Source organism: Puma concolor, chromosome D2 (assembly GCF_028749965.1).
Source record: "Puma concolor isolate L17-30 chromosome D2, mPumCon1.1.hap2, whole genome shotgun sequence".
In the NCBI taxonomy this organism is placed as follows: Eukaryota; Metazoa; Chordata; class Mammalia; order Carnivora; family Felidae; genus Puma; species Puma concolor.
In genome coordinates, this window is record NC_141677.1 from 30297837 (window position 1) to 30311487 (window position 13651).

A 13651-nucleotide genomic window follows, 5' to 3' on the forward strand; every position below is an offset into this window, starting at 1 on the left:
GAGACACAGAATCGGAAACAGGCTCCAGGCTCTGAGCCATCAGCCCAGAGCCTGACGCGGGGCTCGAACTCACGGACCGCGAGATCGTGACCTGGCTGCAGTCGGACGCTCAACCGACTGCGCCACCCAGGCGCCCCACAGTGATTCTATTTTTTAAGTTTATTTTATTTATTTTGAGAGAGAGAGAGAGCAGGGGAGGGGCAGAGAGAGAGAGAGAGAGAGGGAGAATCCCAAGCAGGCTCTGCACTGTGCAAAGCCTGATGGGGGCTCGATCCCACGAACCATGAGATCATGACTTGAGCCGAAACCAAGAGTCAGACACTTAACTGACTGAGCTACCCAGGAACCCCTAGAGCAGTGGCTCTTAATCTGGGCTGCACAATAGAATCTCCTGGGGAGCTTCTAAAAATCTCAATACCCAGGCCACAGCCCCAGATCAGTAAGTCATAAGCTCCGGAGTTATGACATAGCATCAGTATTTTTTAAAGCTTCCCAGGTGATTCCAAAGAGCAGGCAAGGTTGAGAAGAATAATTTCAGAACTTACCCAGAAAGGTCCAAAGGGATGCCTGCCAATGGCATAAAGCAATAGTTTGGGCACTGGTAAAGAATATACTCCCTCCTTGTACATATAGTGCATGCCTAGAAAGTAGAAATAACCACACTTTGGCCTTATTAGACCCTACTATTTTGTGCAACACTCATTAGACATGTAGCATTCATGAAGCCCCCAAAGAAAGCTCAAAAACCTGCAAAAATGGACCAGGGAAAGAGGGAAAGTTGATGCAATTTGTCTGGCCCTTTGTTTCAAAAAGCCATACCGGTCCGATAAGCAACCTTCTCTCCAAACAACTTGAAGGGCTTTTCATGACTTGATTAGTCATGGAAATGGGGATCAAAGGGAAAATGAAGAAGGGAAATGTGCCATTTAGATAAAGTTGCCTTTTTGAAACATAGCACCCTTCACTAAGGGAAGGTTTTAATCAGAATTACCAAATAGTGGAACTGGTTTCAATGCTTCTTTCTCTTTTTATTCCTCTCTTAACTTTTGTAAGTATCCGATGAGAAATCAAATAGTCAAGAGACCAGCAGTAGATAGAGCTAGAGCTCTGAATGAAACATACCATGAAGAATAATTCCCAGCAGAGTCAAAACCTGACTTTTGTAGGGATAGGTTAATTTGGATAATCCTCAAATGATGTTCAAATCCTCAGATGTTCACTTGTAAATTGGTTGTGTAAAACTCAGAATAGATTTATTTACACACAGAACACCCAATTCTAGATTCCCAAGTGAATTCAGTAAAGCCCGTTTAATTCATGACTGAGTTACAATATCTATTATACCTAATTGGACTATGGTCCCAAGAATAGGATCCAGGCAAAGCAGCCAATAAGAGAAGAAAGACTACTTCCTCCTTTTTTGTATCTATGACGTGTCAAAGCTAAAGCATGCCTAAGGTCTTTTCTGTATCTATCCCTCATTCTGTGTTTTTCTCCCCTGATGCCCTGTGCTCTATGTTCTATAATCCCCCTGCTGTGGTAACCCATCCCATCTTACCCCATCCTCACAGCCTGTCAGCATGCTTCATGTTCCAAAATGATCTAACTCCAGTTCCAGGCATCTTGGCCCAATGGTCAGAAGAAAGCAGTTCAGTTGAACAAATTCTGAATGCCTGACGGTCTTTTAACTTCACAGAGGGGCTGCATTTTTTTAAGTAGTTGCCTTCTTACCGCCATCAACTTCTAATTGACAGAATTGCTGGCAAAGTGTGAAAAAAAAAAAATCAGATTGGGAAGGGAGGTCTAGAAATCAATTGGGTTAGACATCCAAATTATTCTTGTTGATCGCAGCCTCCTCCTATCTTCCTCCTCCCCACACACTCCCAAAGTAACTTCCAAGCTGAGATCCTGGCCTGGGTCTGTTTGTAAATGGGCTATTTATAAGTTGGTTGTAAACTCAAAGGCAAATTTCCTAATAATGACCTTTATTCAAGGTCCCTTCCAGGATCTTTGGGTAGCCTGGCCTCCAAGTATTTCCACAGACAGTTGAGTAGAAAATCAATGTGCCTTACCAAGATGAAGAGTTACTTAGATTACAGTAAGCTTGTTGAAGTCTTTTTCACCACTAATTGCCTTTTCTTGTTTTATGTGGATCAATATTTCAGAAAGTTAATTACTGAAACACTGCTTGAAGAATGCCAAGCATCTTCTAAACTTTGACAATGCAGCGGTCATCAGTATGCTAAAAAAGTTGCTAATACCATGTTTTTAAAAATCTGTGCAGTGCAAAAAAAATGCATATTTGTTGAAAATATGTTTGCCTCTTATTTCTAATTATATTAGTTAGCATACCTGATACTATAGAATGATAAACAGGCTGCCTCTTGTTAATAGGTAAATAATGGCCACCTCAAACTCCAAAGAGCAATAGCCTTGAAACTGCAAGAAATAGAGAAAGAACACACTTTTCAATCCTCTGAGAATTGTGCCATAAATGCTGAGAGTAAGCAAAAAGAAAACGGCTATACTGTAGAGGCATATAAACACTAATTTGCTAGAAGATTTTAACATATCGGTGAATGGAAAATGTTTCCCTAATAATAAAAATTAAAAGTATTCAACACTAGTTGACAATAAGTACTTTAAGGCTGAAATAAATGTACATTTTCTTTAAAATGAAGAAAACAGTTCTAGTTTCTAGGTTTAAAGATTACTTTTTGATGATGATTCAACCAACTTTTTTTATGTTTATTTATTTTGAGAGAAAAGAGCATGCACGTGCACACAAGCAAGAGAGGGGCAGAGAGAGGGAGAGAATCCCAAGCAGGATTTGCACTCTCAGCACAAAGCCTGACATGGGGCTAAATTTCATGAACCGCGAGATCAAGACCTTAGCCAAAATCAAGAGTCAAACGCTTAGCCAACGGAGGTACCCAGCTACCCTCAATTTTTTAATGTACAAATATATTTGACACTTGAAAGTGATTTTTTAGAATTATTCTTATTCAAATTGTATAAATTACAACATGAGCTATAATCTGGTTAAATATCAACAGAGCAACAGAAAGATAACTAGGTTTTAATCTTTCTAAAATATCTTGCAAATCCAGTAGACTACTTATAGAATAGTCTTTAACTCTCTAAGATAAAAATTCATTCTGCCTCCTAACTTAACAGAGACAGTTTAAAAATGAGACTTAAGATGGGAAAGATGGGGGTGGAGAGGCTTGACCAATTTAGATTGGAAATAAATGAAGATACAAGTATAGTTTTGCTACAATAAAGAGGTGTTTGGGGGCACCTGACTAGCTCAGCTGGTAGAGCATGTGACTCCTGATGTTGGGGGTTGTGAGTCCGGGACCCATGTTGGGTGTAAAGATTACTTTAAAAAGATGTGTTTTAATATCCATAAGAAACAGGAGTTCTTTTCATATAGTATGGTAAGAGTGAATTGATCAATGTTCCAAAATTCCAAAGAACCCGACGTTTCTACAGATTCAGTGAGTTATCTGCAAGCTAGCAGATTCTTGTAACTTTCCCACAATTAGTAATAGTGCAAGATTCAGTGAATTTTATGTTAGTATTGACTACCAAAAGATTACTAAATGTGTATGTATAAAAGGTTTTATTGTGTTGGAGAGTTAAAACCCTAAAACAATTCAAATGAAATCATTTTAATGCAACTGTATTTTTTAAAGCACATGGGTAAATTAAATTTTACTTTTTCAGTATTTTTACTTCAGAACACCTTATCTTCTTTTCTGATTTTCACTTACTTTTTCCGAGCTTTAGCATTGAGTTTCTTAACCTACCCTCTCCCTTCATTACCTTCTTGTCGAGATAAAAAAAAAATATATGTAAACTACTTAATAGCATTAGGAGAGCTCATTTCTAGGACTTCTTAGGTGAATTCCTAATTAAAAAGAGATTTTAATAATTCTAATAAATTATTAGAAAAAATTTCATACACACTCTCTAATTTTTCTATCACTGTGAGGTCTCTGTTTCCTTATCTGTAAAATAAGCAAAATACTTGATTGAACATTTTCCAGGATGGAAGATAGGATAAACAAATATTTATGAAGAATTTATATTAGTAATAGCAATTTATTATTCCAAGAGAAATGTTTAAAATATTTTTCTCCAAAGTAAATAAATTTGCTTAAAAAGTTCACATTTCTTTCTTGCCCAACTACTTTGTTTTTCTTTAGAAGAGCAGCACATAATGGTGGAATCTTCTTCCAATATGGTATGCAGTTTAAAAAAAAAGAATCTAGAGAAAAATCAAATGAATTCAAGAAATATTCTATCTGCTTTCTGCAGGCAGATTCCAGGAAAATTTATTTTGGCATAGGTAGAATAGCCTACAGAAATTCTGACTCCTATGTCCACAATTGAAGCTAATGGAAATAATGACTTTGCAGCACACAAAGAAACAGCAAAGGAGTTCCTGTACTCCTTTCTGGCTTAAGCAGTTCAGGACAACTTCATTGTACTATTCCAGACCCCAGTGAAAAAATGTTCTATGCTAGCATGTCATGGCCTTACGGTGAAATGAATCAACTTTATTAGGATAACAGAAATGGCTCCACAAAAATGAGCATACCCTTCAGCCTCTGTTTTTGCATTCTCAGCTACATCAAGTCTGAATTTAACCCCAAGGATTCATTTCAGCCATGAGGACTGACAAAGGATGTACATGTGGCCATAGGCATGTACACACACACACACACACACACACACACACACTTCAACTGAGGCATGGAGCACCCATAGTTAACATAGTTCAGTCAGAATCAGGAGATGCCTCTTACAAATATGGTATGCTTCCATCTTAGGAAGCTTGAGTCAACTTATTTTCTAAAGTACTTTTTTGGTTATTGAAATCCTAATGGAAAAACTATTATAGCAGCCATATTGAAATGTGTGAATTACATAAACTGTATGTTTTATTTCCATTATTAAAAACCAATTGATGGATCTTAGCTTTTATTCTTGTTCTTCTGCATCGTGCATGTTAGATATTCTGTGGAACTGAAAGCAAGTCATTGCTTAAGCCAAAATGTTTGTGAGCATAAACTGTGTCTTTCTTCAGAAGGTATATGGTACTGTATTCCAATAGACCACATCATCTCCATGACACTGTTACTGTTTCCTAGTTCTGCTTTCTTAAAGATTTGTTGGGGGTTGTGTTTTGTTTGGAGACTTTGCAATTAGAAGAAGAAAATTAATAATTAAGAACTGTATTTAATTCAACCTAGATGTTTTAAAAAGCGATTTAGAGGATGTGATGGACTGTTTCTTTATTCATTAAATAAAATTTTATTTATTCCCAATTAATTGTTGAGTTTGTTTTGTATTGTATTTTGGTTCCAGACTTTGTATGTAAGATAGGTAAATTCTTGCTCTCAGTGGTTTTCTTTCAGCTCAGGTATTTTTTGGATACACTGCCAGTTTAAAATAGCAATCCAGAAGTGTCTGGGTGACTCAGTCAATGGAGTGTCCAACTCTTGATTTCAGCTCGGGTCATGATCCAAGGGTCGAGGGATGGAGCCCCGTGTCAGGTTCCTCACTGAGCATGGAGCCTGCTTAAGATTCTCTCTCTCTCCCTCTGCCCCCTCCCCTTCTCACGCTAATAAAAAAAAAAAAAAAAAAAGAAAGGGAAAAAGTAAAGTTCTCTATGTATATATATATGTATATATATGTGTGTGTGTATATATATATATGTATATATATATGTGTGTGTGTGTGTGTGTGTGTATATATATATACATTTTTTTTAAAGACAATCCAAAAGACCTGTGTTACTTCAATGAAACAATTGTTAAAGTTTGTACCCACTTGTATTCATGACCAGAGAGGGGAATAGGTGTATATCCATGTGAGAAGATAGGTCATATATTTATGGCTTTGTATGCCTTTGAAATTTTTTTCACCTATAGGTAGCAAAAAGAGGTATCTTTAATAATGCCTAAGCAGAGGAGCAGAGGCTACCCACATTCAAAAAACAGCACTTTGTTTTCACTATAAGATGGCAAAATTTAAGTAAGCCTTAATTGTTGAATCCTACAGTTCTATTAACCACAACCAAACACATTCTATCTGGCTCATATCTCACATAAATTTTAGATCTTCATTAGTATAAAGGCCATCTCATTAACTATGAAACGGGCTGTATTGGATGTTAAGAAAGATAGCCGGATCCTTCTTGACATCTACAAACACAAAAAGTGGGAAGTCAATACCATCAGTTTTTGGTAATTAGGTTAATGGTGTGGTAGTACATATTGATTAAGTGGTTCTTAACACTGACAGCCCATTAGAATCACCTGGGGAGAATTTTAAACTATCTATGTCCAAGCCTCACCTTGGAGCAGTTAAATCAATTTTTAAGCTGGGAGCCCCGACTTGGTATTTTTTTCGAGACTCCTAGGTGTGATTCTAACGAGCAGACAGGATTGTGAACCACTGGTTTGGATGGCCTTTCCTATCTTGATAGCCCTGTTCATTTGTATATGGTTCTTCAAGACTTCTGATCCCAGGGTTTGGGGATTCAACCTCCAGCTAACACCTAGGAAGAACCCAGATAATAACTAATCAAACTGAAAACCTGCTCAGGTGAGTCTTATTTTATTATTTAATGCTCCCCTTAAGAGTTCTTATGGCATATGTTATTGGTACCACACTGTTGCAGCATTCAGCTATACTCTGAATGAGTAGGTGCTTGATAATATTTTTTAAGGGAGCCCAGGTAAAAGAATCCTTTTGAATTTGATATGCCTTGTTGTCAAACTAGAAACAACACAGATTTTTCAAAGGTGGACAGTATGGAATACTATAGCAACTATTAGGTGGCTTGGTAATCTAAAATCTATTATGTATAATAATATATGAACCTTCAAAAGATTTTACACTTCTGCTACCCAAGCTCCTAATTGATAAACCATGATGGATTTCCCAACATACAGTTTTAGGAGTTTTACCAAAGACCGGATTTGAATCACTGAGACCCATTTACCTCTCCCTCAAATGTCTTCAGGAAAAAAATAGTACATTAAGTTGGGGGGTGGGGGAAAGCTTAGGGATTTGGTAAGAGCTAAATTGCTTCCAGAGATTTCAAAAACACAGAACAGCCAGTCATAGGCAAAATATTTAACAGACAGATTTCCACTCTTATTGGAGAATGGGGATGTGGAAGAAGAGGCATGGGATTAGAATCCCATCTTTTTAATTAATTGTTCAATTTCATTAAGAAGCTACTATTGTTAATAACCAAAAAGAAATATTATTGAGAGTTTATTCTAAAACTTCTATACTGAAAGAGATAAAATGAAAACCACGGTTTCTTTGACACGGTATTTACAGTTTAGAGAGTGGACTATGAACCCTACCTGAAACAGGACTCCATCTTAATACATTTTTGAGAACTTTCCTGATTAAAACGTTTTAGCACTGATTTTATATATTCTCAAACTCTACAAACTTACTGGAGTTATTAATGAAGCTTTTTTGAGTCTAAATAAATAAACTATTGTGAGGAAGACAGATACCCAGAGCCTTGCTGTTAGTTCAAATGCAGACTGTAGTGTGGTGTAAGGCTAGAAAGGGGTCCTGGCATCATCTCTTCTAGAGCTGTGTACTCTGCTCAACTACAGTGTCTTCTAAGAGCTGTTGAAGAGGCTAAACATTTTACTCTCTAATTTGCAGTGAGGAAGCAAAGTCCTGAACCCTCCTCAGTTTCTTATTAACAGATATCAGAAGGAAAAGGAAATTCAGCACTGGTTTCTCAGAGCTTTCTAGAGACACACTTGCAATTTTGTACGTTTAAGTTTATGCCCTGCGGAAGATATCTTCATTCATTACAAACCAAATGGATTTTGATAATTAGGGATAACTAAGACAATAAAAAATTCTATGTTGAATTTCTATAGATAAACTGCAAACAGGTGGCTGCATCTGATGTTAGGTGTTGGAATCCATAATAAGTTTGGGGGATGTCACTGTTTTTTCTGTTGTCTTGTGACAAATGCCAAATGCACACATAAGAGTCCTGCTTTTTTTAAATTATTATTTCTAATTTCTCCCAAATGCATGTCGTGCTGCTGACCAAGTCATTCTTTACATTAAGGGTTTGATTTATTCATCCAATGGTTAAGCAAATTTATAAAAGTAATTCAAACCAATATTATGCATATTATTTTGCCCCAATCTTGATTAGCCTTGATGGTAGTGATGTCCTTTACGCTCAACTTGTACTGATTAAAAGGGAATCCACTTACAAAAGCAACATTTTTTTATTCCTCAGTGCTAGTTTTATATATATATAAACTCACAGAGAAAGCTTTCAAATTACTTGTACTCTCATCAACTTGTCTTTTTTTTAACTAAGTATTACAAAAGGGCACATTTGCCAATCAGTGCAATTAGATTTAAACATTCCACATCTTTACTCAGGAAAGCACTCAATACGATCAGCCCCAATAGGCCTTTATTGGCATCAGGAAACTAGCAGGGCATTTGGCATGAAAAACAAACCCACATTTTTATTTATATATTACAAAATCTATATTTTAATAATGTATACATTTAAAAAATACAGAGCACTCACGCCCATGTACTCTACAAAAAAAAAAAAAAAAAAAGTATGACTACTTCATGCATACACACACAATGCACTAAGCATAAATGCATTTACACGACGGGAAGGAAGCTCTTTTAAGCATACACAAGTAATGGATATTGTAACTTCACCCGAACGGGTCAAACTTACTAAGTTTAAGAAAGCGATTATTTCTCTGAGGACTAAAACTGCAGTATAGCCTAATCCTATTTTTTCTTAAGACTGTTTTCCCTTAAACTAGTCCAAAAAAAGGGGAGAGAACATTATTTTCACAGCAATCAAAACCATTCATAAGATCCAATAATGAAACCTACAAAATACTGATTGAGGAGGAAAACAGAAAGGCAATAAAATCGTGTCCATAAGACTGGTGATGCGAATAAAAGTAATCTGAAAGTTTTCTATTTTATTCTAAGAACGCATCCTAAGCCACCTACTGGGGAAAGGGCTACGATTCCGATAGGTCCGGTGCTCGATCGCTGTGCGTCTCACCCTGGCAGGGCCGCGCGCCCTAACTGGCCATCTGGAAGGGCTCCGGCTGGAAGCCGAAGAGCCTCTGGCCGTAGGGCTCACCCTCACCCGGCAGCTTCGCGCCCGCGAACGGAAGGTAGTGGTCACGGCCAAAGTGCTCACAGTGGAGACTGACCCAGTCCCGCTCGGAGCCGAATCGCTCGGCCTCGGCCAGGATGCGGGTCAGCGCCATGATGTAGCTCAGCGCCATCTGCAAGGTCTCATACTTGGACAGCTTTTTATCCTGGCCCCACTGGGGCACCACCCGGCGCAGGCGGTCGAAGGCCGTGTTGAGTCCCTGCATTCGACGGCGCTCACGCGCGTTGGCCGCCAGGCGCCTGCGCGCCGCGCTCTCCAGCCGCCCGGCCCCGGCGCACGTCCCCGCGCACTCGGCGCCGCCTGCGCACGGGGGCGCGGCGCGCGGTGCCGCCGCTGGGTTGCTGGGCTTGCAGGACTTCATCCCCGTCCCGAAGGAGGGAGGCGCTGAGCTCACTCGCCCGCTTAGGACGTGTGCGCGGGCTCGTCTATTGAGCTGCTCCCCAACGTGGCTCTTCTGAGCAAGTAAGTCATATACAAAGCAACTCGCTTGGAATTAGAGTTAACAGTGGGGAGTACGGGACCCCGCTTCTGTCCTACTGGATAACCAGATTGATGTCTTTTCACTGGCCCAAATTTAGGGGAAACTGAGATGCTGAAGAGAAAGTCATTTTCCCAACGTGAAGTTGGGAAAGAGAAGGGAACCTTCTTGCTGCGGAATTTGGTGTGGCTGGTTTAGGGAAGGCCTTTCAAGTCCTCTGGGAAAGCCTGAGGCTTCTTTTTCAGGAAGACGAAATCTTTCCAGATGCTCAGATAGGGAAGAAGCGGTTTTCCTCAGTAGCTGTCGGAGAGTGCTGGGTGAATCTTTGAAGGAGGAGAATTTATAGCAGAGGGCTGAGGGAGGGAACAGGTGGTGGCAGGTGGGCGGGCGTCCCTCGGCTTCCATCTCAGCACCTTCCTACCCTGGGAACTGCAGGGGGGAAGGGGGACGACGCACAGCAAAATCCTGACACTACAGCCTTCGTCTGTTGAAGTTTCTCCAAAGCTATGTCCAACAGTAACACACCATCTGGAGTGGCCTGGCTGTCCCCAAAAGCATAACAGGGTGGGGGTGGGGAAGAATTTGGTCCATCTTTTCCCATATTAACAGGCAACTTACATATCAAAAACTTAACCGAGGTTTTAAAATTATTAGAAATCATTTGCGTGAACATGTTGCTCTGGGAATTATGAGATCTATTAGAAGTTTAATATAAGAAGATTTAGCTTTGTCAAGATGTATGACAGTTTTGGTTAATGCTGATCTAATATATTGACATTTTAATTTTAGCTATTAAGTAAGTTGTGACAAATTAGCAGGCCCGAATATTGCAGACCTGGAATTTTAGTGTGCAAATAATTTGGCTGTTTTGTGCAGAATAATTTATTATAACATATCAAAAGATATTAATGGTATATCAAAAAATAACATTCTAATTATATAATTGGATTGCATGAGTTTGGATACTTAAGCAAATTAACTCAGAATTTATACACCATTTCCCCTGAAAGAGGTTCATAAATATTTGGGGACATATATTGAGAAGATAATTATTTAATTTGATATTTAAGTCTAATAAAACTAATCATAATGCACATATATGTGCAAAATGGAAACATCCAAGTAATTTGTGAGATGTTAAAAAACAATTCCTAATGGAAGATTTTTTTCCCTACCTCATAAAGCTATAAATATTTCATACTACTTGGATGTTTCAGTTGTATCAGCTGTCCTCAGGAACAATAATGAAGCATGATTTCCACTACTGATAATGATCTGATTTATACAGAGAACCCATTAACTTGATTTTCCCATCACAGCTTTTTTCTAGCTCTTAAGGAAGAGTAAAGTGGCAAAGAAACCAGCTCCAAATAGATACAAGCCAAGATCATTTCTGGATTCTTCAGGAATACCGAGTATGTTCTCTCTCCTTTTAAAACATGGATTATGTCAGCATTATTCTCGGATATTTTTGTTTAATTAAATTTTCAACAAACTCACAAATTAGTTTCTTCCCCAACCTTTGCCTCCCAAGTCCAGTCTTCCCATAAATAGTTGATTAATCCCCAGCTGAAGCAATGACAGTAAAATGAAGTTGAGTAACATGAAGACAATAGGATGCAATTGAACATTAATGATCTCCAGCGTGACAGATGTTGAACACAGACTTTTGCATGGAGCCACTCAGCTCTGTTACTCTGAGTCCTAATATCTTGGTCAGGAACAGTAGTCCTGTGACAGGAAAGACTATGTTCTTTCATCATCAAAATGTCAAATACATTTTTTTAATTTTTATGGAAATCTGCCCTACTAATACTATTATTTCTCATGTTCATTTATCTTGCCCCTTCCCCCACAAGGAGACTTCTCTGTGATACTCTTTGGACTTTTCTCCCACAAAGCATACTGTGCACTTGTTCTGGACACTATTGACCAGAGTGTTAATAAGGTGCATGATTTTGCAGGCCACATATTCACACTCGGAGAGATTATAGTCTGTGCACCAAGAGAATCAAAAGCACAACTTGAAGAGAAAAAGGAAATGTAGCAGTATGCACATAGCACATAAGAACATAAACTAGCAGATATTTACAACATGAAATCGATCCAGGGTAGAGAATATTGCTGTAATAAAGGGCCTTAGGAGGTATACAATGTGTTTAGTAGGACATTTCCCAAATTTTTTCTGAAGGACAATTTATAAGTACTACAAAGATGCTATTGGGGAAAAATATTTCATTGTCAAGTAAGTTTGGGAAATACATCTACTGTCTCCTGCTTATAGAGGCATGAAGAAAATTGGTATAGTAAAATTTCTGAGAAGTCCTAAGGTAAAAAAAAAACAAACATATTGACTCCAGCACTTCCTAGAACTTTTTGAACACAGAACCCTTTTTTCCTAGAGAAGCCTGTCCACAAAGTTCCTTGGAACTTTCAATCCTGCTCTAGTAACTCCCATTTATTTTAAAAGGTTTTTTTAATGTTTATTTTTGAGAAAGTGTGGGTGGGGGAGGGGCAAAGAGAGGGAGATAGAGGATCTGAAGTGGGCTCTGTGCTGTCTTCAGCAAGTTGGACGTGGGGCTCGAACTCACGAACCATGAGATCATGACTTGAGCTAAAGTCGGGCACTCAGCTGACTGAGCCACCTAGGCACCCCTGTCCTCCCATTTATTTTATAGAGGAGAAGGTGAGATGTAGAGACTAAACACTATGCTCAGAGGTATTGAGCAACTTAATGACTATATTAAAATATCCTGTGTTCTTTAATGTTAGAAATTTTCGAATTCTAAGAGCACTTAATACAAGCCACTCAGTTTATGGTGGGGCAGCTGAGATCTACCAGTGACATCTCAAAGTCAGGTAAGTCACCAAGAAAGGTTTCAGGAATAGAACTAGAAATTTTGTGCATAAAGGACAGTATTATTTATTTTATAACCCTAATGTCTAGCACGGTGCCTAGGCAATAATAGGTAATAAATGACCCCAAGTGAATGGCTGGAAAAATAAATTAGGTAAATTGTAGATAGATACTAATCAGAATGAGTGTATTCCTAGTGAATAACCTATATGAATTATTTATACACACACATAACTCCACATTTTTTAATGCAAAATGAATTCTTTCCTACCAAAAAAAAAAAAAAAAAAAACAAATCCATAGGCATTTTAGCCAGAACACGCATGGCAGAAACCTCCACAGTGTTTCCGTACTGAAGGTATGATCCTACCAGGTAAACTGGCAGTTACTGTAGGTCTCAGGGTTGGCCAGAAATCAAAACTGACAGATGTTGATGGGGGAGGGGGGAAGTAGAAAGAGCTTACACCTGTAGGAGTAGAAAAATAGGACGACTATTATTTTAGAAGTAAAAGATCAATGACTGGAAATTATTACATAAAATATATAGAACAGATTCAAGGGTAAACATTCCTTTTTTGTCCTAGACCATATTTAATTTTTAAAATGGAAACTCTCCAAAGAAACACAAAATTTAAAAAAAGAGGAAACCGTGAAAAAAATGTTCATTCTGAAATTTGCAGAAAAAAAATATAAAAAATGAGGAATGGGGCTCTCCTCTGGAGGGGGTAGCAGTTGGGGGATTCTGAGTCCTTGAAAGACTCAAACCAGCAAAAGACAAAGGAATGATGAAGTTGAGGTCCACTTATATTCCATTAAAGACCAGAAGTGCAAGGTATTTTAAAAGTTCTTGTAACTTTATAGTATACTGTATAGTTACTAAGGGGGGAAAACTCTGCAAAAGGTTTTATATGTTTAGAAAAAGGAAGGGAAAGGCAAAGTCTTGCACCTCTGTCCCCTGCCCCTCAAAGATCCAGGGAAGAGAAAACCCAGTAGAAGGCAGAAACAAAGAAGGCAGAGACTAATAATGGGGCCACGAGAAAGATGACAATGATGTTGGCGCTCCTGTCCCGGGCCCCAGAAGCGATCA

The 13651-nt window shown here is 38.5% G+C and overlaps 2 protein-coding genes across 5 annotated transcripts in view; one reads left to right on the forward strand and one right to left on the reverse strand.

Annotated features, from left to right (window-relative positions):
• Nucleotides 1-5336, forward strand: part of MYPN (myopalladin) — a 113533-nt gene extending 108197 nt beyond the window's left edge. For all 4 annotated transcript variants that reach the window (XM_086679845.1, XM_086679846.1, XM_086679844.1 and 1 more), the window contains one exon: nt 131-5336. The gene's annotated coding sequence lies outside the window, so the exon portion shown is untranslated. The remainder of the gene's footprint in view (nt 1-130) is intronic.
• A 3670-nt stretch (nt 5337-9006) lies between these two features.
• Nucleotides 9007-10241, reverse strand: ATOH7 (atonal bHLH transcription factor 7). The gene has a single exon (XM_025918427.2). It carries the CDS (start codon nt 9588-9590, stop codon nt 9132-9134), a length of 459 nt encoding a protein of 152 aa, XP_025774212.1. The 5' UTR covers nt 9591-10241; the 3' UTR covers nt 9007-9131.
• Between the last annotated feature and the right edge of the window lie 3410 nt (nt 10242-13651).

Excerpts from the sequence above, each read along its gene's own strand:
- ATOH7 (XM_025918427.2), bottom strand. The coding sequence starts at position 9,590 with ATGAAGTCCTGCAAGCCCAGCAACCCAGCGGCGGCACCGCGCGCCGCG.